We start from the raw sequence: 25,144 nt of genomic DNA, 5'->3' as shown, positions 1-25,144 counted from the left end.
GATACTTTTAACATGTCTTTGTGCCATAAAATTTGTATTATATCGCGAATTTCAAAAAATCTAAATTATTTGATATCAGAAGGATATTCCTCGTATTCACAATGCAATGCAGTCTGATGTGCTCCCAGATCCCACACAAAAATAATTGCGCAAACGTTGCTATCCGCTTCCTTAAGGGATTCCCACAAGGCGTGTACTCAGCCGTGAAAAATGTTATTGTTTCAAATGGGAATTGTCATTGTAAAGGGAGTATTGTAGCTATCCAGTGATTTGCAACACAATATGAATATGTCACAAATAATTGGAGATACAGGTGCTTGAAAAAACTTTCCAAACTTTTGTTGAGGAGTTTACATAAGTCAAAATCACAAAATATTTAAAGCCATATTATAACATTTGCTGAGGAGGACGCCCTCACTGAATCCCGGCACTGAATTTGTTTAATTCATATTTTACACGATTAAATTGTACTTTATTAAACCAATATACCCTGCAAAAATCAAGACTCTAGGTGCTGTAGTTTTGTCAAAATCCGAGATTTTGAATAAAACGCCGGAATCGGCGCTTTATTATTACGATGGAATTATTAGTCGGACGCATACACGATGTTCATAACACACAGTACGTACACGGCGTGCGGGACGGTGATATACACAACAAAAGGTCGTACTATAACATGACCGAAGGAGTGGTACGTATTGGCGACATGTGCGCTGGTAGTAAATTCAATTTTCTTTGCTTTGCCGTAGTTGTTCGGCTCAAAAATGTATGGGGATATATTTGACAGTAAAAGCTAACATTTTATGGCAAAGAAATGCTAATCTATTTTGTTTGAAAATGTTATAATATGGCTTTAACTTGCTGTCAAGGTGAAACATTTAGCGAGATCATCTCTCATCTTTGCAACAGATTATTTGATAATAAGCAGTAAAAGTGCAACATTTTTGTGACATATTTGGTCTCATTAAAACATTAAATGAGTGCGGAAATCCGGACCTTTCATCAACGTATAGTAAAATTCAGACCCACAATTTTACTATCAACCCCTTGTTTGAAGTCCTGACTCAGATAAAGACTATGTGACGCACGGAGCAGGATGTTCAGGGCTTTACCGCCATTATAAAATCTGTTCAACTTCAGAGCAACAAACTTTCTTTCATTTCGTTTAACAAACCATGATTCATCAGGAAAATAAGCAGCCAAGTTAAGTTGCACTGCATTTCAGTGATGTGTTTACACTGAAGGAAGTATACTATATAGATTTTTTGCTTTTCTTTGAAATCGTCAAGAAAGTTTTGCCGTTGTTTACGTTGTTTACTGGAAGATATATATGGTTGAAGTGTCCTCCGGTATGAGGTAAGATATTTACTCTTATTTTTATTTGACAAAACAATCGAAATTAGGCAATATTTGTAAATTGATCGTTGATGCGTCATGAGATGTTTGTGTCACAACGGTAAGGGTCGATTTTACAGTGATAAGCATAGCAGCTATGATCTGGAGAGACTCATTTTAAAGGCAATTGCTCATTTATCATTAACGTTCGTTAAAAATAGACTTAATCAGGTTAAATTCTGATTACAGAATGATTAACAAGCGGGCTAGTGTAATCATACAGTTTAAAATCATGATTGATCAATTTGTGCCATTCGTATAGCCTATTATATCTAACATCGATAGATTACAATTATGACTATCAGAATACCGTAGAAACCCGTCTATAAGGAATAGAAGCGACTGTGATGATAGCATATTTCACGCTAGCGCCCTCCACAATATTATATCATTATGGAATTTGAGCAAATCATTTACCGACACAAGCAGGTATACAATGTATTATTTTATCTTTATTTCGCATCTCACGAGCATAGCTCACTTGGCAAGGCATAAGACTTTGGTTCTTTAGATCGGAAGATGGTGAGTTCGAGCCTCATCACGGTCACACAAACTTTTATAAACAAAATATTGTTCAAACTTTTCATTTATATTTTCTTGCATTTTCTAAAGACTCCTTTCGTGATCATTTTTTTTTCATATTTAGTTTAATTTATTCTATTGTTTTTCTTTTATTGTTTCTTTTCTTTGTCTTTTTTTCTTGTTTAATTTTATTTTTTCTTTATTTTTCTTTGATTCATATAATATTGGCAGGATAAGGAGAGGAGGGAACTAAAGACCCATTCAGTGATTTGCTCATCCGGACGATCGTAAAAATCATCAAAATTCACCTTTGTCATTGTCATAGATGTGGTAACATAGCCTGCTAGTGGTTCAGCAGAAAACCGTGTGACACATAATATACATTTGGCTACATTTTATTATACGATAAATACGAATTTATTAAACATGGTAACAAATATTCTCTAGCAGATCGGTTATACGATGGAACTGGTAGGCATAGGCCTATTATAAATTCGGGATATTAAATATCTTCCTGACGAGACAGATCTGCGCATGTGGTCAAAGACGATTCCTTACTAGCCACAGACCGTCCGCTGGAATTAGTTGAACATGAACCATTCGCTATGGCTGTTGGTCGGACCTCTCATCTCTCCACATCGATTGTGACCTATAATCCCCGACATTGCCCTTATGAACTCACATCCTCCTGTTTTATTCCAATACGCTGGCGAAGTTACGTAATAATCGGATTAACTACCATAGCAATAGATGAAAACAATTTTTGAATATACCGCGTTATACACTGATACGTTCAGGCGGTACCTCTTCATTGAACCATATCATGCTGCACCTGTAAGATCTTTGAAAAGACCAGTACTGTATTCAATCTATGATTGCAGACATACACAGTACAGGTGATGAGTGTAACCTGCTTGTAGCGCAGCGCGATATGTTAAAAATTGTTCTCACCTATTGCTATGGTAATTAATCCGATTAATTACGCAACTTCACCAGCGTATAATGGCCGAATAAATTCTGACCATCACTTGGCTTGTTGGATTCGTCTATACTACAATTCGCTGTCGAAGTGACGTAATAATCGCAATAACTACCATCAAGCAGATTGCACTAATCACCCGCGTATGTCACCAAACATAGATTGAATACCACTCTTTTCATAAATACTAATCTTACATGGCGAGTGATTAGCATTTCTTTGACAACTATGGTTTAATGCATAGGTGCCACGTGAACGATGAAGTGCAGGGCTATATATTCGAAATTGTATTCATCAATTGCTATGGTAGTTAATCCGATTAATTACGTCACATCGACAGCGAATAGCCTATAGTATGGGTTCAAGTGGAACAAAAAATAGTGTATGTCCATTGCTAGCTATGGTAATTAATCATGTTAGTGTTTACATCACTACTTCGGTGAAGACAAGAGAAGTGTGCCTTCTCTACCAACGCCTGTGATATAACAGGTGCAAGCGAAACAAAATTGAATGACCAGAATAGTTTCCTTTGTCAGATGAATTGATTGAAGTTTTTGAAGACACTCTATTCTTGATGGGACAATAGATTCAAATATGGAATAATTATTATTCCTCATCTATTTTTTTATTGAAAAAACTGCAATTGTGGCAACAGAACAATATTTATTTTGAGTTCATTTCAAGTAGAAACAAAATCGTGCTTAAGCCAAAAACGCACCCTACCTACCATTCCTCAAGAATTGGGATGGCACAAAGGTGCAACATAGGTTTTATTGCAAAGACGAGGACAGACAAGTAGTTACAACACATCTGTCTAACCGTGGGTTTCGCTATTATTTAGAATAAATGCTTTTACTAGTTTCTATAAAACCACAAAATTACTAAAAAAAACTATAAAAACTATAAAAAAAACAAAAACAAAAAAAAACGCACCTAAAATTAAAAGTAGAAAGGTAGATTTGAAGAAAGATAAAAAGAACATGTCAAAAAGTTAAAATTAAACGAGAATGAAAAAACGGAACCGGTGCCCGGACCATGCTCTCTTCAGCATGTCGTCAGTTCCATAGCCTTGATCAAGACTTTCTCCTTACTTTGTCTCTATTCATGCTCTTCATAGGACTCACTTGTTTAATCAGTGGTAGAACTGGACTCCTCAACTTTTTAGTCAGGTCAGATTTTTTGTGTTGGCGCTGGCTACATCATGAGCTGGGGAGGATTTGTGCCTTGTGGGCATGGTGGGCATTCTACTCAAACACTACCCCTGCAGTGCACAGTATGCCTGGAGTAAAGTAAGATAAGAAGTCCACTATCTGGCCTAACAATTCAAATGTCAAATAGATTATTACAAAGTTATGCTGGAAAATAATTATTTCGAAAGAATAACTTCAAAATTTTGAAACTTTTGAAATTTTTGGAAGATGTGGTAAAGCTTCCATGAATTTAACGTTCACTAACTACGGACGCCAAAGGACTTGAAACAAGTCTATCAGTTCCAAAGTCTGACGCTCTATCAATTGAGCTATACGATCCTGATATACGAAACAGTCGTTTTTATGTCAATACAATTGATTGGTGTTACAACATACTTAGATGGAATGCATAGCCACCCAGTGCCAGTATATATTTGCTCAAACTCCAAATACAACAAGCAACCAATTTTATTGAGGGCGTTTCTTAGGTATATCCTTGTAGACGGGGTTTTACGGTATTTCAATAAACCCCATGAGATTTTTATTTGTATATTTGGCATCTGACCTTTTCAGAATTTCCTTAGTATTCAATAAATCCGAGTGTTATTTTGATTTATTTGATAACTCTTTCGCACTAAAACTTGGATTACGTGATGGTTTTCTGTTCACTTTTTATACGAGTAGATTTCCGCATGTGTTTGTCCGGATTTCCTTATTCCATGGTTTATTACTTGCAGTTATACTAAAGGAGTTGAAAGCATTGTGATTCTGACTCTATCATGTGTCTCCCTCATATAGTAGACTAGTCAATGTATGGGTTGACCTTGAAAAAATGGGAACATAAATGTTTTTTGTTGTTCGTATGCTCTAAAGACCTCACCAAGAGCATCAAAAAAGGAGAAAAGAGGAAGTTGGGTAACATTGCTCGTTTGCATCAAAACAAAAATTTGATTATGGTCGATGTTGCTGTTATTATTGTTGTAATTGTTGTTATTTCACCATGATCTGGAGTTGCCAGACAACACTCTCGTGTGTCTCAGCTGAGTTGCCAGACGACATTCTCGATATGGCTCAGGTCAAATTTGTTGTGATACATAACAATGGCTCATCAGAAAATTTCGTGAATGCCACATTGTCCAGTCACAAAGAGTGATTGACAGCGGTTGTTAAGTTACAAGGTTTGATTGACAGCTTGGCTTAATGAAAATTAAAGACACCCAAACGGATAGGCGTAATGTTTTGTGTCGTATCTTTTGTTTGAATGACAAAGGTGAGCAGATATTGACCAGATACAGAAAACTCCATACAATGGACGTTGACAAAGAGATGGATTAACTTACATATTCGATGAAAGAATGCATTATTACGAAAACAAAATCAAAGACTTGAACTGAGCCAGCCAATGACCTTTGATCAACCCGGCAAAGTTTTTGATTTGCTGTACATTACGCTGTATAATAAGTATTATGCAGTAACTTGAAGGCAGTCATATCGAATTGCATTGTGAATACGAGAAATGTCCTGATATTAATTTCTTTTTTAATTCGCGATATAATACAAATTTTGATGGCAAAATATGCAAATTATGCAATGTTCCACTACTTAGACTTTTAATATGCTTTTGTATGAGCTCTTTGGCGAAATGGCTATTGCAATAAGTGGTGGGTTGACGAAGTTTTTTTAACTCGACTATTTGGAATACCTTTAAACATATTGTAAAGATGGAGTAAAAAACCATTGGATACCTTAATGCTCTGCGTGCTAGCCATAGGCTTCAACATCAAAAAGTTTTAAGATATTTTCTCAAAATGTCAAAAGGTCTCTCAAGTACCACATAACCAATTCTATGCTTGTTTGTACTCATTTTAATATATTTTTATGCTGATTCCAAATATGGTCATGAAAATTTACAATTCTGACATTTTTAATACGTGCACTGGTGCACTTCAAAAAGACAATGACTTTGTTCATTTTGTTGCCGTATTTATACTTACATTTATATTGGTTTTGACACCTGTAGTCTGGAGTTCTTATCTGTGGATTTTGTCTTGATTCTGCATCCTTCTGACCACAACATATTATACTTTGCCGCAGCTAATGAAGTACCACATTGATCAGCAGATTTAAATAACGCGTATAAGGTCTTTTCAGTGATCCCAGCGAAAGTGCAAACAAATTAGAATTGTTTATAAATTGCCTAAAGTGAAGGATAAGTCATAGGTAATTTTTTAATGAAAAGATTTGGCAAAAAATGATGAAGACAGTAGTATTGTCAAAGTTGGGGTCCCATTCAAATACATGTAGCTAATTTATATACTGTCAGTATATAAATTACAAATTTCATGTAAATGCCTTCTTTTGTCTTAAATACACGGCATTCGGCTGAACCACTAGCAGTCTATGTTTGCATATCTATGACAATGACAAAGGTTCCAAAATCTGAATTTTGATGATTTTTACGATTGTCCGGATGAGCATATCACTGAATGGCCTTTAACAGTATTTCATATTAATACCTATAAGCATTCCAAACTCACACATCTAATATGCTTGTGAATGAATTTATCATGTAATTTAATTTCTTATCATAAGAAACATGTCAAATCGTAACTTAGAAAAATCCGTGAATTAGCGTTCTTTGATGACGATGTTCAATATGTTTATGAGAATGTTACTTGGCGTTTATATTTCCCTAATTCTTAACCAAACAAGAGCATTTCCCGAATATGTTCAATAGCATTACAAGCCTAGGGCACCATCATTCTTTTAAAAGTTTCTGGGTAATTCGCTTACCACTATCAGGAAATTTAAATGATTAAAGAAATAGAAGTTGGGGAAATTGGTTTGATATTGGCATAATATTTTTTGATGTAAAGTGTACTTCGATTTAGAAGTATGAACAAAGTCTGTTTTTTGTCTCATTTAAAATATTTTTGAAACAAACTCTCTGTTCCAGAATTATGCGTTAGTACAATATAAATTAATGTAATTATAATGATTGAAAATGAATAATGGACTCTTTCAAAAACAAATGCTTTTAATCTGAAGTAAGTTTTTGTCATTGACCTCATTTTATGATCAACATGATCAATAACCCCCAGGGTGGGGTGGGGGCAATGAGAGCATTCAACTTTAGAAGTGACGGGTATGTGTCTATAATAAGGGGCCTATCAGTACAAAACGTTGTTTTTATTATTTAAAAAAAGGGGGGTGGGTCATTTGGCACAAATAGGTGGCAAGAGGGATCACTGGGTATAATTTTTTTAAAGTTGTTTATTGGGTATTAATTTTTTTAAGGATCACCGGGTAGAATATTTTTTTAAATGGAGCAGAATTATATATCTTGTTCCATATCAAATTTACAATACAAATTTGCTGAAATAAGAGAATTTGAAAGTTTCCGCATTATTTTTTGGCATTTTGATGATACAATTCTAGAAAAAAACATTGGGTAACCGCACATTAAAAGGGTAGTCGTATGACTTTTTAAAGAAGGGGGTCATCGGGTGTATTCTCTTTAATCATATAATCTCTTTAAAACAGAATCCTGAATCTTTTTTCTTTTGGGGACAGTCTGCAGGGACATTAATGGCCATGATGTCCGGCGAATTAATAAAGATTACTTACAACTACGTAATGGATATCAACGACTATTGCGACTTGTGACAGCTTCCTTCAAAAGGATGCCTTAAATTGTTCACTTTTTTCAAACCTTTGGCATATTTGTAATGTTTACCTACCATCCCAACTTACACCTATATTGGAATCATGGTTTATAATTTTCTCCAAATGGAACATTTTTACATAAATCTGACGTCAGAGTTGGATTCGCCAAGTTTTTCCCATCCAAAGGCCCAAAAGTTTCAATCATTCCAGTGTTGACAACAAGCTTTTAAGATATTTTCTGTTTTCACTCATTGGTTTTTGTAACCTAATTTTAAACCAATAATTAAAAACACACACACACACACACACACACACACACACAAAAAACACCACAAAACTTGAAACCTAATTTTATTTCCAATGTGAAACAAACATACAAGTAATAATGAATAAGGAATAGTGTACTACAAAGAGACAGGCTTGAATGAAAAAGGAATTATTTTTCTACTATAAGTGCTAAAAATGCCTGAAGATGACAGACTAACGGATGTGATTAATTGTGAGGATTCCACATGGATAACAACAGCCTGTCGTAGCCACAGTATATCTAATTCATTAAAAACGTTCAGTTTAATATATATTTAACATAAAATTTTACATTGTATTTTTGAAACTTTTATAATGTTAAATTTGTGAGTAGGATTCTTTTGCAGACATGCTTCTGCTTTGATTTGGCGCCTGGACTCGTACAGTCAAACTAGACGTTTGCTTAGAGAGTTCATAAATACTTGGGGGGGGTGTTGAAAAGTTGGAACCTCGGACATCAAAATTGTTTTGATGATACCTAAAGAAGGGTGGATTTTTCGACCCGCCCTTTTTGTTATGGTCTAAAATTGTTTTGATCCCCCCTTGTCCTAAACAAGAAACCAAAATATATGTTATTTACTCATTGGCTAAAAATGTGTTATTACTCATAGAGTCATAGTGTTACACCCAAATTTGTAAGTGCGCAAACCTCAAAATTTTGGGACCCGAAATTGTTTTGATCCCCCTATATTTTCCACCCCACCAAAGTATTTATGAATACTCACTTACAAGCAATATAGATGTTAAAGCTGTTAAACGATGAGAAAAAGAGGACATAATTGAGCATGAATAACCACAACAATATGTGTTTAAACATCAAATTTCATGAATAAACACAAAAACAATATTGAATATTAATGTGTTAGGCCGATTCGCCTCCCCCTGCCCCCTCCAATGGTATGGTATTGTTACAAAGATTTTCTATATCAAAGGTTCCAACAGAATCTATAAATAACTTAAATATGTTAGAGTTAAAACGTAGACCACCATGTTTAGTTTCGTCAGGACGTCAGCCATGCAATATTAATAGAGAGGTTGCGATTTCCAAACGCACGTATATGCGCACGTACGTCTATTCAAAATCATTTTCCTGTGACGGGATTGTGAATAGACGGGCGTAAGATACGTACGTTTGACAATCGCAACCTCTAAATGTTTGAATTTCGGATTGCCTCGTACATTTCAGATTGCAGCAGCATTGAAACACAATACAAGTTTCTAATTTTCAATTTTACACGCAGCTAACTAAATATAACAACTTCTTTTAACATAATTTTCTTTCAGTGACACTTGAACCCAGTGGAAATAGTGACGTAACAACGATATGAGCGTGGAGCCAACAACATCATCAATACCTGATAAAATAGTAGACCCAGAACCCTACCCAAGTATGGTAAGTGCAAAATGGGTGGGTGAGACAATAATCGTAGCTTTCTTGAAAGCAGTTCTTGCAGCAGCAGCGGAAGTTTTGATTGAGTATTAAAGGAAGTTCGCTGTGTTAGAATTGGCTCACTACCCAACTGAAATATAGGAACATTAAGGGCGAACATAGTGAACATAGTGAACATAGTGTATTTAGAAAGAAACCTCGAATGATAACCATACTTACTACAACGTATATGTACGATGGTGTCTTGGCGAGCATTTGCCTGTGTTGCAATTGACATGTCATTTAACAATATCGTCACTTCATGGGCGGGAAAAAACCTCATAATATGTACTTTTTGCCCTTGAACATGGACGAAGCAAACCATTCAATATAAAGTCTACACCTACAAGACTTCATCCATTTGTAAAACGTTTTGTGTTTGCTGGGAGTGCAATACTCTGTTGCTAAGAAACGTATTTTATAACCGCGTAAATTGTAGTTTTTAAGCATGTTAAGAAGGACCCTGACACATAGCGGTAAGTTATATATCAGAAAAGTAATATCAATCTAATGTTAAACGTTGGCAGCTTGATCTGATAAAGTACAAGCGTATTTAGTAACTTTCCACAGCAAGCTAAAGTTTGACATAGACTATCATCTGGCATGTCTGGTAAACCCTCAACATTCACTAAGGGTAGATCTACAACTGGGCAAATAAGATTCAGTAACTTGTAACAACGTGTATGAATAGATTGGGTCTTTGAAAACAGGATAATTATACTCCCTCTCCAAACAAAAGTTATCACGTATGTTTTTATGAGCAACAATGGCTTATATTTTTGTTAACGAACACTACACTCTCCCTCTCTCTTTATAATTACTAAATGTACTTTTGCCATGTAGGAATATATTGGCAAATACTCATCAACAAATCGTTTTTGAACACATCTCAAATCAACCCCCACAAAATCAAAGAAAGGTTTGAAAATTGTTTGACATCTTGCCAGATATACGTGCGTTATCATTGAGTCACAGAAAGGCTATTTGATTGTATACAGGATACGGGAGTGCTTCGGGTGGCAGGGAATAGCTTCAAATCTGCATGGGCAGTGGGCAATAAGAAGTTCGATATGGACAGATTATATGGACAAACTTTATAAATGGCTGTACATTTCCATTGCATGTTAGTTAATAAGAGCGATCCAATCACTTGCAGATAATAACTTTTAAATACGAGGACGCAAATGAAGGTTATTGAAAAAGTATAATGACCGCCAAATCGGCTAAAATGTATTTAAAAAAGGCCTACATGTAAAACTCTTAAATATCAGGGCGACCAGCATCACACAGGTGTTCTTACCCAAGGATATTTTTCTTCCTATATAGGCTACGTTGTTATATAACGACTAGGTTGCAGGTCGTGTATCAGGTGCAAAATGACATTGATCTATAGTTATCCAACTAGTAGGGCAGATACGGAATATTTTGAATTGTCATTGCAAATATCACAAATCATTAATTGATATTACACATTCTGTGACGATAATGTGACCTTGAAAACTTAATTATGCATTAGAAAATCAGATGCAAGATGTCATTTTTTTTCTATTATATAGTTTTACATAATAGAAAAGGACATAAACGGAATATTTTGAATAGCTTATAATTGCAAATATCACAAATCATTAAAGGGCATTTCGTGATCCACAGCCTCATCCCCACTTTTCTCAAAAAAGTTGAGATTTTTATATCACTGGAAACCTCTGGCTACATAATGTTTATGTACAAAATATTTCTTGCAGATTAATTCGTTTAGCAAAGATATCGTGAAATTTGAATTTCGTTCTGGTGCACCAGAACGAAATTACAACATATTGTCTATGGAGCAGTGTAATACACATAATCATGCATAACTCGCAAACGCAATATCGGAAACAACTGAAATTTTGGGAATATGCTTTTTTCGTGAATATGTACTGAAAAATGTCATAAAAAGAGGATGCTAGGATCACGAAATACTCCTTTAATTGATATTACACATTCTTTGACCATAATTTGACCTTGAAAACTTGTGCATCAGAGCACCAGGTGCAAGGTGTCATTATTTTCTAGACGAAGACACATACAGAGTATTCTGTATAGCTTGTAATTGCAAATATCATAAATCATTAATTGATATTACACATTCTTTGACCATAATTTGACCTTGAAAACTTGTGCATCAGAGTACCAGGTGCAAGGTGTCATTATTTTCTGGACGAAGACACATACGGACTATTCTGTATAGCTTGTAATTGCAAATATCACAAATCATTAATTGATATTATTACACATTCTGTGACAATAATTTGACCATGAAAACTTAATTATACATTAGAACATCAGGTGCAAGATGTCATTGTTTTCTATATAGTTTTACAAATAGAAGAGGGCATATACGGGATATTTTATAAAGCTTGTCATTGCAGATATCACAAATCGTTAACTTATTACACCAGCCAAAATATGACCTTGAGAACTAGTTCATCTCATTAAGTCATTTCTAGTTCATTTAGGAAATTATCTTATTCATTCCATAAGGGATCGGCAATAACAGCACACCCGACGCAGATGTATACTATTGTATAGTCCTTGTTTAATACATGTTATATAACCGCGACATATTTTAACAGACTTATTAGTTAATTTAACCTTGCAAATTGCTGATATTACACATTCTGTGACCATCATTTGACCTTGAAAACTAGTTCATCTGAATAAGTCACTTCTAAGTAGTTCGCTCAATCAGGAAATCGTATAGCTTATTCATTCTATTAAAGGTACACTTTGTGATTCTAGCATCCTCGTACTTTTAGGGTATGGTTTAATATATTAATGAAAATATCTTATTTTAAAAATATCAGTTGATTCGGACATTGGGCTATTCCATTTAAAATCCACACTCCTCCTGTGGAAGATTTTGGAAATATCTTCCACAGGGGGAATGTGAATTTCAAATAGAATTTACACATTAGGCAGCTCCATTTGAAATTCATACACCCTCTGAGAAAGATTCAACCTGATGATCTTCCACAGCGGGAGATTTAGTTTCAAATGTACCTCAAATCTTCCACAGGGGTAGTGGATTTTAAATGGAATAGCCCATTGAATTTGCAAGTTACGCATAATTGCATGTTTACAATGCCCCATAGGATACTGTTGTAATTGCCGTCTGTGAACAGACAGAGAATTCATATTGGATGACGCCTTTGTCAAACAACCGATTCTGCAAGAATAAGTACACAAATATTATGTATAATCCGGGGGTTCTGGATATGCCTAAGCATTCTAAGGCCAAGAAAAAAATTGTTTGCTTGCCCTTCAGTTGGATTTTTGGGGTAGGTCGGTCGGTCGGAAAAATAATTTTTTATGACTCACTACTGAATAGGCCTGTTAGGCAATGAACATTGGTCATGTGGAAAGATACGTCATTACTTCACTTCAGACCTTCAATATGCAAGATACACCATATTGATTCAATTAGAACGACTGCCTACTTACAGGCATAAGACACCCAGTTTATTGGAAACATTGATGTATGAATGGATAGTTATAAATGTTTACAGAGTTTAAAGAGTTTACTGTAATTATTATCTTCGTAAGAAAAACGTTGTTGGCCAAATTTAACTTTGAAATGAAATTTAGACACTGAAAAAAAGTAATAAAAAACCACAAAAATAATAAACTAAAAACTAAAAAAAAGGCAACATTTTGATGGCCGACACTGATTTTGGTGGGTTTTTTTTGCCTAATTGAAGGATGAGGCTATGGATCACGAAGTGCCCCTATATTCCATCTTCTATTTCATTACATTAGATCGATGCTTGCCTTCAGAATGACGATGCGTAAAATCCACTCTTTTACAATATACACCATCATGACCATTGAGACTGGGGACTATATATTGTAGCTAAAGTAAATTATTGTTGTCAGTATTGCTTTTTTACCATCCCAAGGGTTGTCTTCGCTAGGATATTATCTGCAAATACCACTGTACAGACGAAACAGTTTTTCGAACACAATTTATTGCTTTCATAACGAATAGGGGGTAAATAATTTCATTAGCCCACAGCGTGAGGTCAACATTTAAGCTATGCTTGTTGAATGTAGTTAGTGAATTATGCCATTGCAATGAGTCTCTATTTGGTTTTAATGTGTCCTGGTGCTGCTTCAGTACCTTAGAGTATTCCAGAGCTCAGACAATAAAATTCATATAAGCCATTGCTACCTACTATTGAACTAGAGCTGTCAATGGTGGTTAAGATAGCGCAAAATATCGCAGCTGGTTTGAACTAAGAAAATTCGTTGGATAAACATGTATCCATAACCTAAGACTAAGCCAACAAAGTACATTGTACAGTAGAAACTTCCCTAAAATGTGTTTTCCATCAATGGAAAACCAGAACTTATGGCTTGGCATGTTCAGCAACTTTGATACTCTTGCTACACCCTGCTTTTCGTCAAGGTTTTTCAGGGCTGAATTGGGGTATTCCCCTATGGAAGTCATATATCCACACAGGAAGTGTGAATTTTGAATTGGGATACCTGAATGGGTGACCATTTGAAATATACACCCCTTGTGTGAGAAATAAAGGTCATGTCTTCCATAGGGGGGTATGGATTTCAATTGGAATAGCCCATTATGGCTGTTATCACTTAAAGGCTGACCTTATGTTTGCCTTTTGCGGTAAATAAAGGAAGGAAACAAAACATACAAACACAAAGACAAACAAGCAATATAATATTGTCTAACTGAACAGTATGAACCAATGGCTAGCACCTTTAAGGCTGAACTCAATTTAAAGCTGTGCTCAAGTCAATCAGTGGCTTGAACATTATCTTACATCTATCTGTGCATGAATCCAGTGGCAGGAAGGTTGGGGTTTCCCCGGAGGCTTTCCAAAATGTCGGTTGTTTGTGGCCACTTGTTAATACATATCCAGTTGGATGTCTCATTGGACATTTTGCTGATCTGGAATGGTACTCTTCACTATTTTTTACCATACTTTATTATTTACTTACACGTAACAGTCACGTTCATTGACAAACTCAATTTATTTAATTAATTGAATCTGCTGGAAAATTTTCTATGTCATGAATGTGTAACATTGACTCACTGCTGTAAACAGACATGATAAAATCAAATCGTATGTTGAAAAGAAATGGTTGTATGATATTCCAAGGCGAATATGGTGAAATAGAACAGTGCTCAAATGAATTGTACATTTCTTGATTACATATGCATTTAAGTGGACGCTTTCATAGATGACATTAATTTGCAGATATTTGACACCTTGATTTAAATGCTAGTCTGTAGATAGCCACTAAAGGTACCTACATTAACATTGATAAATATAATTTCTTTGAATGCAAGGATTAAACTACACTGCAAAAAATATTGAGTAAAAAGGTCACAACTCATCAGTTGAGTAAAAAGTTTGAGTAAAAAATTACTCAACATTGCGCTCATATACTAGTAGGTCACAACTCAACAAATGAGTAAAAAATTACTCAACATGAGCTCAATGTTGAGCAACTTTTTACTCAATTGTTGAGTTGTGACATTTTTACTCAATGTTAAGTAAAATATTTTTTTGCAGTGTAAACAGAAATAATTAGGTGATAACCCAACAAACGCTTTATTCAGACATTAGTCGAGCAATCTCCTTTACGGATGCAGAATATGGGTTTACCAGACTATGGACAATAATATTCAACTATTGCTATGTACAGAAATGTTTTATTTTCTAAAAATAAATATTGTCTGTCTAGAAAGTAGACTAAATTATAAATATTATAACATGAATTTTAATGCATTTTTCTCTTTTCCAGGATATACACGCCAGACAAAAGAAAGAGGCGTATGACCTCGCCAAATTGGAAATTTTAGCATCCGGGTTCTTAGACTCTTCCGCACTTGAAGCAAACGTTGGTGTTCTTGCCCTTCTTATGGGATACGGGTACAGAGATGGATTTTTCTGGTGTGTCGTCTCATTAGTAATCGTCGCTATCATACTACAGCTTATCATCGGGGTCATTATGGCGGCAAAGGTATAACATGGTTTCTTAATTAAATCTTGTGTACGAATTTATACTTGGTCGCTAACGATGAGCAATTGCGCTTTGACCAATGAATTGCATTGCACATTATTGGTGTAGATTGATCCCATTGGGTCACTGATTGTTGCCTATCGGTAGCTAAACTGAAGAAGAAAGTTTAAACACACCCACATATGACTTGAAAAGCAAAACACCACTACCCAAGTCTATTTGGGACAGTGCAAATCACAATCTGTCGATCTCAGACACACAGACGTTGTTAGGCAAATGTGTCTAAGAAACTCGAAACGCGATTCTTGGCTTTCGCAGTCATATTAGCAACTGTTGTTCACCAAAAGTACAATATATAGTTAATTTGAAACATGCACAAATGATTAATTTGTTTTCAATAGGGAAGGTATTCTATATAACTGTGGTTCCACGGTGTGGTTCGTATGCTCAGGCACTATTATTAGTAACATAAAATTGAAAAGTAGCGTCGCGTCGCAGATAATCATTGCACGTTCCAGATATGATACAATAGAGAGCTTGCGAAATGACGTTACGTTAACTTTAACTTTAACTTCTAGAGGATTATAGAGGATTATGTATTCAAAACCAAGATGGGTTTGAATACATAATCCTGTATAATTCCTCTAGAAGTTAAAGTTAAAGTTAACGTAACGTCATTTCGCAAGCTCTCTATTATAATAAAACGTACTTCATTTACATCACATGATGTTTATTAAATAGAATCACATTCACATTAATGCCTTACTTTTCTATGCAATATCAAGGTTACAAAAGTATAAAATCTCACAGCAACCATATGTCAGTTAAAATATGTTTCAGTTAAATATGTCATGATTCAGTTGTGTCAGTACAAGTTGTCAAATCATCAAATAACATAAAAATCATTTCGAGTATAACGTTGTGGCATAATATCCCGCATAATAGAGACATGTCCGTTTGACTGATGAAGACGCTTCATAAATTGACCTGGTTCCATAAAACCCGGCGTCCATCACTCACCAATAAGTTTGTTTTAAGACAACCCATTTTGTCGCCCTTAATGAAAACCCTTCCAGTATTACTTCCGGTCAGGAGGTCAAACAGTTCATTTTTTATCTTCGGGCCTGCGCAAGGTTGATATTTGTACGTGGATGCAATTAGCGTAACAACCTGACGCCTTGATGAATTAGATCATCACAAGAATGATGATAATATTACCCTTCGGCTATAACTTCTTTATCACTTTTACCCTTCACAAAGAAGTGCATTATATCTAAGGCGACTCTGAGCGGTTCTAACCATAGACTCTTCAGAATCTATGTTCTAACCCAACTTTATTCAATAATTGCACAGTTTAGTTGTTTGATTTTGAATGACTACTGAATTCTTCAATGATATCATAAGCTATCATAATCAATGACGATGATTTTCACAATTTAGACGAAATGTATTTTGGTACTCCGTTGATAGGTTGTATAAATAAACCATGCTTCCCTCCAAAGAACAAACGCGGTATCCACAAATTACGTTATAAAACAGATACTGCCTTCTTACTGTGCTTCAAACTCTCTCCACGCGGGCATCAACTGCAGACGACAAGTTTCAACCTTTTTTAATTGAAAAATTTCAGAATTGTAAATTTCCATGACTATATATGAATCAGCATGAAAATGCATTAAAATGAGTACAAACAAGCCTAGTATTGGTTCAGTGGTTCTTGAGATTTTAAGAAAATATATCGAAACTTGGACTTTTTATGGGATGTTATACGTCTGCTCATAGAGATAATATGCAGTATCTAAAAGTAACAATACATATGCCACAATGGAGAATTTGCGACATAGCGTTCCAAATTTACTTCGACTTCTTCGTCAACTTTTCTCATAGTAGAAAAGTTATCTTTGACCAGGATTTGAAACTGGGCTGGGACCTTTAAGTACTCCGGATCAGCGCCGAATTCATATCCTCTAAGCTATAAAGAAAGCTTGCCACATCAAATCTCAATAAGCTTCAGATATAAACTATCGGAAACGTATAAAAAAAAAGCAATGATCCGAGGCTCAAATTCTGAAAATGTTTTGTTTTCTACTGATTATCATTGTGTTATGCTACCATAGGGACTATTATCCACTGGCCTGTTCATGCAAAATCCACTTAGGAAATATATAAAGGATTTTGTAAGATGTGGGACTCATTTACGAAGGACTGAAGGAATTGAATTAAAGGAAAGCAGATTTTGACACTTGACACAACACAAGTATTGCTGAAATTTCTTGAATGTGAATTTTATACTGAGCTGTGTACGTTAGTCTTCATAACCCTACTACGAACTCAGTAAAATAATGGGTATCAGTGAGTTGCTGGTAGTGTTCCCTCAAACTAAGATATAAGTGTCCCGTATAATTGAAACCCTCATCAACTGCCACACCGTCTGCAACAGAAGACATATTTTGTCTGCACGCAAGTGATCCGATTCGTGGATGCGTTTTCTGTTATCAGATGACTAGTTTGGTTACGGTCACCAGACCGTCAAAATCCGGTGTATAACCATAAGCTTATTCAACAGATTCTCATTTCTCCTGCTGTATCTTCATCTTGTGGGGTTTATCCTTTACTCGATCCACCTGGTATACACTCTCAGAACACTGGTTAAAATATGTTGGCTCAAATATTTTACCTTACATTTGGTAAAATTGTAACCAACGTTGGTTAAAATTACTTTGCTTTTCAGATAATTAACCAACAGTTGGTTAAAATTTAACCAACTTTGGGTGAACTTATTTTAACCAACGGTTGTGTTGTTTACCTGGTAACCAACGATTTGTTAAAATTGCAAATGTAGTTTGTTTTTAATCTAACCAAAACTATTTTAGATTTGCTCCACAGTTGGATGTGCTATATATTCTATTCACATGATAACTAAGGCAGAAATTTAAGTCGGAAAATGTCCCTTAATCATCGTATCGACTCTCCTCCGGTGTCTGAATGAACACGCTTAGGTTGCATTGGATTTACATGACAAAGAGGAATTTACCTTCGAGTTATTTGATATTGCGTGGCTGGATAGTCCGATTTCTTGCGGGCGTTAATTGCTAAAGACGTAGCGAATTATTTCCGTCAGCGTCTTCCGTGGCAGCTAAAATTTTCACAGCGTCTGCTGCTGCAGAAGACTATCATAAAGCTATTATCTACGGTTACGGCTAGCGGATAACCGCGATTCGCCGCGGAGAATCGCGAACGTGTTGTCGCAACTGAAAAACGCCCCTAAGGCCACTTGTCATCATTGTTTATCAACAAAGGCGAGGGATTAGTCTGTCGATATGCTTGAACGAACCGCTACACTGTTCAATGGCTTTCTTGTACTATATGAAATGTGGCAGGGGATTTAAAATGCACGTGCCCTGAGCAAACTATGATGCGTACGCACACTGCAGGGCAAAGAACAATGGAAAATTGCAGGTGGTGGCCGCATTGCATTCCCTAAATTCAGTACATTTTCATCGTCAACCGTGTAATTGAATGGGATTATTTTGAAATTTTAAAACGCTTGAAATATCACAAACAAATGGGCCTATGTTAATAAGTAATATAAATACAAGCTAAAACCGTTGGGGTTCGATAATGAACCCCACAAATCTAACCAAGTATATTGAAAATGCCATACGGCCGGGCGGTTTCACAAGTTGCCGGCTCGATCATGTCATCCACAACCACGAAAATTGCAATAATTCGGGCGCACGCTCCCGGGCAATGACGTCACATGCCAAGTGGTCTATATCTCAGCATGTAGAATGCCGGGGTAGAATGAAGGTTCTTTGAACTTGTTTTCTTCGAAACATTCTAAATTGCAACGGTTGCACTATGTACTCGATGATGATTCAGAATTCGCCGCGAAATACTCAAAAGAAACATGTGTTGTTCAAGTCAGTATGTACGTGATTTCCATGCAATGTTGTTGTTTGTACCTTGCAGTAGTTTGACTAAACTTCCGTCTTGACTACATTTTTTACACTCGGGACCAGTCAAAATGTCTTCTTGGTAGACTGTGCAAGCAGAAGATGTAGACTATACTAAAACACTTTCAAATTAGACTGATAATTTGAGTAACTATATCCACTAGTTCCATTTCCGTTAAAAAAAATTCTAGCTTGCACGGGTCGGGATGAATAATATGTTATACCCTTGAAACACCACAGGACGGTCGCAACCCTGCTGAAACCTATTGACCTACCTAAAAAGTACTTTGATAGTAAACATTAGAAAATCAAGATCTCCTCAACTTAAAACTTAGATTGACACAAGTCCCTCATCTGAAATCATATATAAAGAAAGTCGCCAAAAATAATAATCGGTTTGGGAGATGCAACTCCGTTAATCCTATCACAGATTGCAACACATGCATCAAAGCCAACTTGAAGGGCACACGACTCACAGTGTCATCGGCCCTATATCTTCATGGCAGAAATCGCCATGGTAGGTTGAATCCACAGCCACGATTGGCCATTTGGTTCAGACCTTTGAAGCTCTTTGAGACGAATAATTAGTCGAGGGACATGACTAAGGCTACTCACAATAGCCGGGTAATTGATCTTGGTTGTGCGTGAATAAGCTTGTATACCCCATTGAGGTCAATGGTCATCGACTTTTATACTGCCTAGTAGTGAGTGCAGCTGTACTACACGCTGTAGTCCATACAGGTTTTGGTCAGAGTTTTGGTCAGATTTTGAGTTCAAAGCGCACGGCCAATTTTCAAAGCGCATTCTAGCGACTATCATATCTGTTCAACACGTATTTTCAAGTGTATGAGACCACATCTGGTTTCTTGAGAAAAATCATTTACAGGAGATATTCATCATTTTCTAACCCGGTATCCGAAGATTTTCGTCTGATATCAAAATCGTGCATTCACGTGTATCGATCCCGTGTATTCATTTTAGTGCCTCTGCTGCACCAAATAATTATTAGCCAGGCGGTGTCGGTGTGCGACTGTGTCACATGAATTATATCAGATGAATATATGTCACGCCATGTAAATATTCAACTTCAAGACCAAGATTTAAAAACATGTTAAGATTATAGTCTGTGTTAATCACATTTTTTGCAATCATAAATCGGCTATCGGAAATGGCAACGTTTGTCATAGTGTCCCTGTTCTGATTGAGCTGTGCTCACTTCTCTCACTACATTAAATCAGAAAGTACTGAAATAGATTCGTCATTCGAATTGCTATACTAAAGCGTGTCGTCCTAGTTGATGGCCACTCTGAATGATACTATGTGACTTTGATCACGTAATGACGTTTGATAAGAGCTTGCGTCTCCAAGTAACCGACATCATCGACCACATGCTCTCATTAGACTTGTCTCGGTCCCAGCCGGTTTGTGTTCCTCCGTCACTAAACAAACCGTCTGGCGACAACCCCGAAATGATGATTGCTGATTGGTTCAGGGTCGGTTAATGAATTTCCAACTAAAAAGGTTTTCAATTGGGTGTGGCTGATGAATTAGGGCGTGACTCGTGCAGGGGTGCAAATTGTGATTTCTTCCTCAGGAGCAAGGTTTTTAGGCTCAAGGTTTCCTCAATCATACCATGCATAAAATAGCTTTATTCTGCACTTCAAAAGATGAGAATGTTAACATAGCGTGTATTTTTAAAGTGACTCTATGTTAAGTCTTTGCGCTTCCAAAAAAAGCCTTACGAGGACAATGTGGGCGCGTAGCGCGCAAAAAATTTGGTATTTTACACTAGTTTGGGGTCAATTTTGGTGGGACAGAGGCTCCATTCCCCTTCATTTCCTCTTTCATTTTTTGTCAGAGGGAGCACAACTTGTTCAGTGCTTTATGGTTCTTCTTTTTAAATTTCCTCAATATTTTCCAGTTTGTCCTCTTCTCAGTGGCATTAGTATTGATACACTGAATTTCTTCATGACTTTTGTTCCCATAAAATCCTCATTGCTGCCTCTCTATAAATTTCCATCTATGATTGCCGCCTCTCTGTAAATTTCCTCAGATATGATTGCAGCCTCTCTGTAAATTTCCTCAGATATGTGCCCTGTTTCCACCTGCCTTCATCCAACTTCTTTTTTCCTGCTAAATTACATTGAATACTCATGGTGATGAATTGTAAATTTCCTCATATCCCATTTCCATATTCTACATGTAACACCAACACCTTCCTCTTTTTTGCTCTTATTTCTTGAACAATAATGTGAATTACTCCAAATTTTGCACAACCAGTGTCTTTATAGATTTCCTCTCTTCCATTTGGTAGCTTCACTGCCTCATAGCCCTCCCCTATTATCTTGTACCTCACTCTTCTTTTTCTTTCCTCTTTTTCCTCTTCCTCTCCCCTTCTTTTCCTTTCTTCTCTTTCCCTTCTTTTTCCTCTTTCTTTTTTCTTCCCATGGCATTATTTCCTCAATTTTGACTCTCATTTCCTAGGAGCGGTGCTCCCCGCTCCCGCACAATTTGCATCCCTGGACTCGTGTAAGTGACACAAACATCGTACTTTGTAGATACCGCAAACGCAAAATGTACGCTAGCTTGCAGCCACTGAGGCGCCAATCGTCTGATATCGCCTTTCATGTCAGCGACTCGCAACGCGTACTCGCATACATTGTTTTGATTAATACGGGGATTCATATCACCGCATGGCTGTCCACCAACTTGCCTTATTTGGCAACCCAATATTTTACTGAGTTAATTCAGCCAATCAGGAAAGACGTACTATGAGGTTGTCGCCAGACGGTTTGTTTAGTGACGAAGGAGCACAAATCGGCTGGGACCGAGACTATCATTAGACTTAAGTATCATCACGTGATCACGGTCCCCGCGGGTCATAGTCACGTAGCCTCGTACAAGACGATTGTAAGAAATACCAAAAACTTGATTCAAGTGCTTGATTTAGTTTTCATTTGGTTTTTGTAATTGAAGACCTGAGCGCAAGAAGACCGTAAGTACACTTGGCCCCTCAACATGTATACAATAAAGTTACGTATAGTTTCTTAGGGTTTTATAATGTTTAATACATGTTCCAGGGTGAAAAAATCATGAAAGGTTGTGAAAGATTTGTTTTGGCCCCTGAACATGTATAATACATTACCAAACTATACGAAACTATACGCAACTTTAGTGTATACATGTTGAGGAGCCAAGTGGACTTACGGTCTTCTTGCGCTCAGGTCTTCAATTTGTAATTCTATTGAAATCGAGGTAACTACATAACTCAAAGCTTTGTAGCTAATAGTTACGTAAGAACTAATCAAGCCCTTTGATCCGTTTGCACAAAACAAGTTAAACCAGGTCTAACTATGGAGGTCATACTTAGAGAGGAATCCTTATACTCTTTTGCTTTCCTACTTTACTCCTAGTGAAGTCCAAAAGTTAAACTGCAGCCATCTAAAAGTAGGTCACATGCATACCATATGCTCTTAAATCATGTAAATTAAAAGAGGATAAGGTATGCAAGTATCGAAGAGTTCCTTATCCCTAAGATTAATATCCATAGTTAGACCCAGTCTAAAGTTAGAGCTAGTCAAATTTGTTTTATGCATTGTTGTGGCCTTCTGTATAATATGACTTGTTTAATTATAACGTTTCTTTTCTTTATTTTGTATTTTTGCCTTTAGTACCGAGCCACACTTGGAATGGAAGAGCAACACGACAAAGCATTACGGTCTGACGCAAAGGAACTAGACCCACCATCCTGCTGGCATCGGCCCAAACGTCTGCAGTTTTTCGCCGCAATAATGTTAATGATACTTAACATAGTCAACGTGTTTATTATAGCTTTTGCGGGTCAAATCAAAGGCGGTTCACCGGATGATGCACCACCACCAACAGCAGCAACCGTTGCATAATTATCCATCTTTTGTCATTTTTTTATTATTTTAATTTTATTGGAAACAGTGACCAAATCATACAAATTAAAAAAAAATCAACATCTTTTTCCCCTGACAATCTTGGAACTAGGAATCTGTATGCTGCATCACATCACATATAAAGACACTTTGTGGAGTGCTTATACGTAGATCATACATGTTGTAGTGACGGAGGTAGTGAATGCAGCAATTTGATTTTGAAAATCGGACCATTCCATTCGTGCCTTCGTTTTTATAAGCTAAAATGACAATTGTCGCCATAAACATTTACAGGAAAGCTGAACTTTGTCTAATGCGTCTTAATCAAAGTGTGTCCAACATCGTGTTCGATCGAACGGCCACATATTAACGTAAGTAGTTAAAGCCACCGTCCAGAGCCGACATTTTATGCAAGGCATAACCCGGAAGCCAAACCTACGGTTCAGCCGTCTATCTTCCAGGTCGATAAGGTTAAACAAGATGCAACAGTTGTACTTCGAAGTTATTCCTGTATCGATTTATAAATTTATATCATATCGACCAAAGGCAAATGGTCTTCGTAGAATGGATGATGGGTCAAAGGCCATAAAGAATTGTCTTCCTCGAGTTTCCATTGCCGGATTGTCATGTGCACTGCCTTATTTTAAGACAACGCCGATACATCTTGAATAGTTGATGGTATTTGCAATTGCATAACATAAGCAATCTCTTATTTGTTTAACGTCCTAACACCTTTTAAGGAGTTAAAACTCCTTTTTTGTAATTTCAAAATTGAATGTTAAGTAATAACATAATTAATTATGTACATGTAACTGGTATTAGTTTGTAACAAGTATCATGATAGTGTTCAAATGCTCCTGGATGTGGAAGCAAAGTGTCTAGGTACTTCACCAGCTGTCTATATTGTTTTCACCATCATTGTGTTAGTACCTACATTCTTTGTTGACTCTGGGATCCAACGAACAGTTTTTCCGCGGTACGGCCAGTGCATGTATCGGCCATTTGTGGGCGTTATCCCTTAAACATGACGGTACAATTTACTGTGCTTAGTTAAATGCCGATTCTGTTATTCAAATTCTACTTTAATTTAACCGCCCATCCAAGCTAAACTTTTGGTTCAATAGATTAAATTTAGTTCACTATTGCTCCTTATATGAAAGTGTGAAATATAACTAACTCATGAATTCCTGCACAGTTTTAAAATTTCAAATTGGAATAAACATTATAAGTAATAACATAACATCGGTAGATGTACTGTAATATTAGTCTGTAACTTGTATCATAAGTTTTGAAATGCTCCTGGATGTGGAAGCAAAGTGTCTAGGTACTTCACCAGCTGTCTATATTGTTTTCACCATCATTGTGTTAGTACCTACATACTTTGTTATCTCTATGATCCAAAGGACGTTTCTCTGCGGTGCGCCGCGGCGCCCGGTACGGCCTATGCAAGTATCGGCCATTTTGGGATCCTATTCCTTGAACAAGACGGTGCAATATACTGTTGTTAGATAAACGCTTTCATTTAACTATCTATCCTGAACGCCTTATTGGAAAGTGTGAAATATAACTTTTCGTTGCTTACTTCTGCATACTTACTATTATTAAAAAAAACTTTCTACTGTTATATCTGCAGCAATAATCGTGTATACACAGTAATTTCAATGTGGTTCAAACTTGTTTGTCTACGTTTAAAGAATGTGCTTAATTCAGGTTCACCTTTGTAAAAAAAGAACAGTGTATAATAATGTAATATAGAGTATATTAAGGAT

General features: G+C 36.3%; 1 protein-coding gene across 1 annotated transcript; it reads left to right on the top strand.

Moving 5' to 3' along the window:
* Positions 1 to 1,203: 1,203 nt before the first annotated feature.
* On the top strand, positions 1,204 to 23,720 carry LOC140136162 (uncharacterized). The gene is made up of 4 exons (XM_072157874.1): positions 1,204 to 1,356; positions 9,343 to 9,451; positions 15,299 to 15,517; positions 23,145 to 23,720. Exons 2-4 carry the CDS (start codon positions 9,383 to 9,385, stop codon positions 23,373 to 23,375), a joined length of 519 nt encoding a protein of 172 aa, XP_072013975.1. The 5' UTR covers positions 1,204 to 1,356; positions 9,343 to 9,382; the 3' UTR covers positions 23,376 to 23,720.
* The last annotated feature ends 1,424 nt before the right edge of the window (positions 23,721 to 25,144 follow it).

This window comes from Amphiura filiformis, chromosome 16 (genome assembly GCF_039555335.1).
Source record: "Amphiura filiformis chromosome 16, Afil_fr2py, whole genome shotgun sequence".
NCBI lineage: Eukaryota > Metazoa > Echinodermata > Ophiuroidea > Amphilepidida > Amphiuridae > Amphiura > Amphiura filiformis.
Note: the sequence above shows the minus strand (reverse complement) of the source record. Positions and strands in the feature narration are given on the sequence as shown.

Bases quoted from the DNA above. Each gene is read 5' to 3' on its own strand.
- LOC140136162 (XM_072157874.1), top strand. From the start codon at position 9,383: ATGAGCGTGGAGCCAACAACATCATCAATACCTGATAAAATAGTAGAC. The intron at 9,452-15,298 runs GTAAGTGCAAAA...TCTCTTTTCCAG, and splicing joins CAGAACCCTACCCAAGTATG to GATATACACGCCAGACAAAA. The intron at 15,518-23,144 runs GTATAACATGGT...TTTTGCCTTTAG, and splicing joins GGGTCATTATGGCGGCAAAG to TACCGAGCCACACTTGGAAT.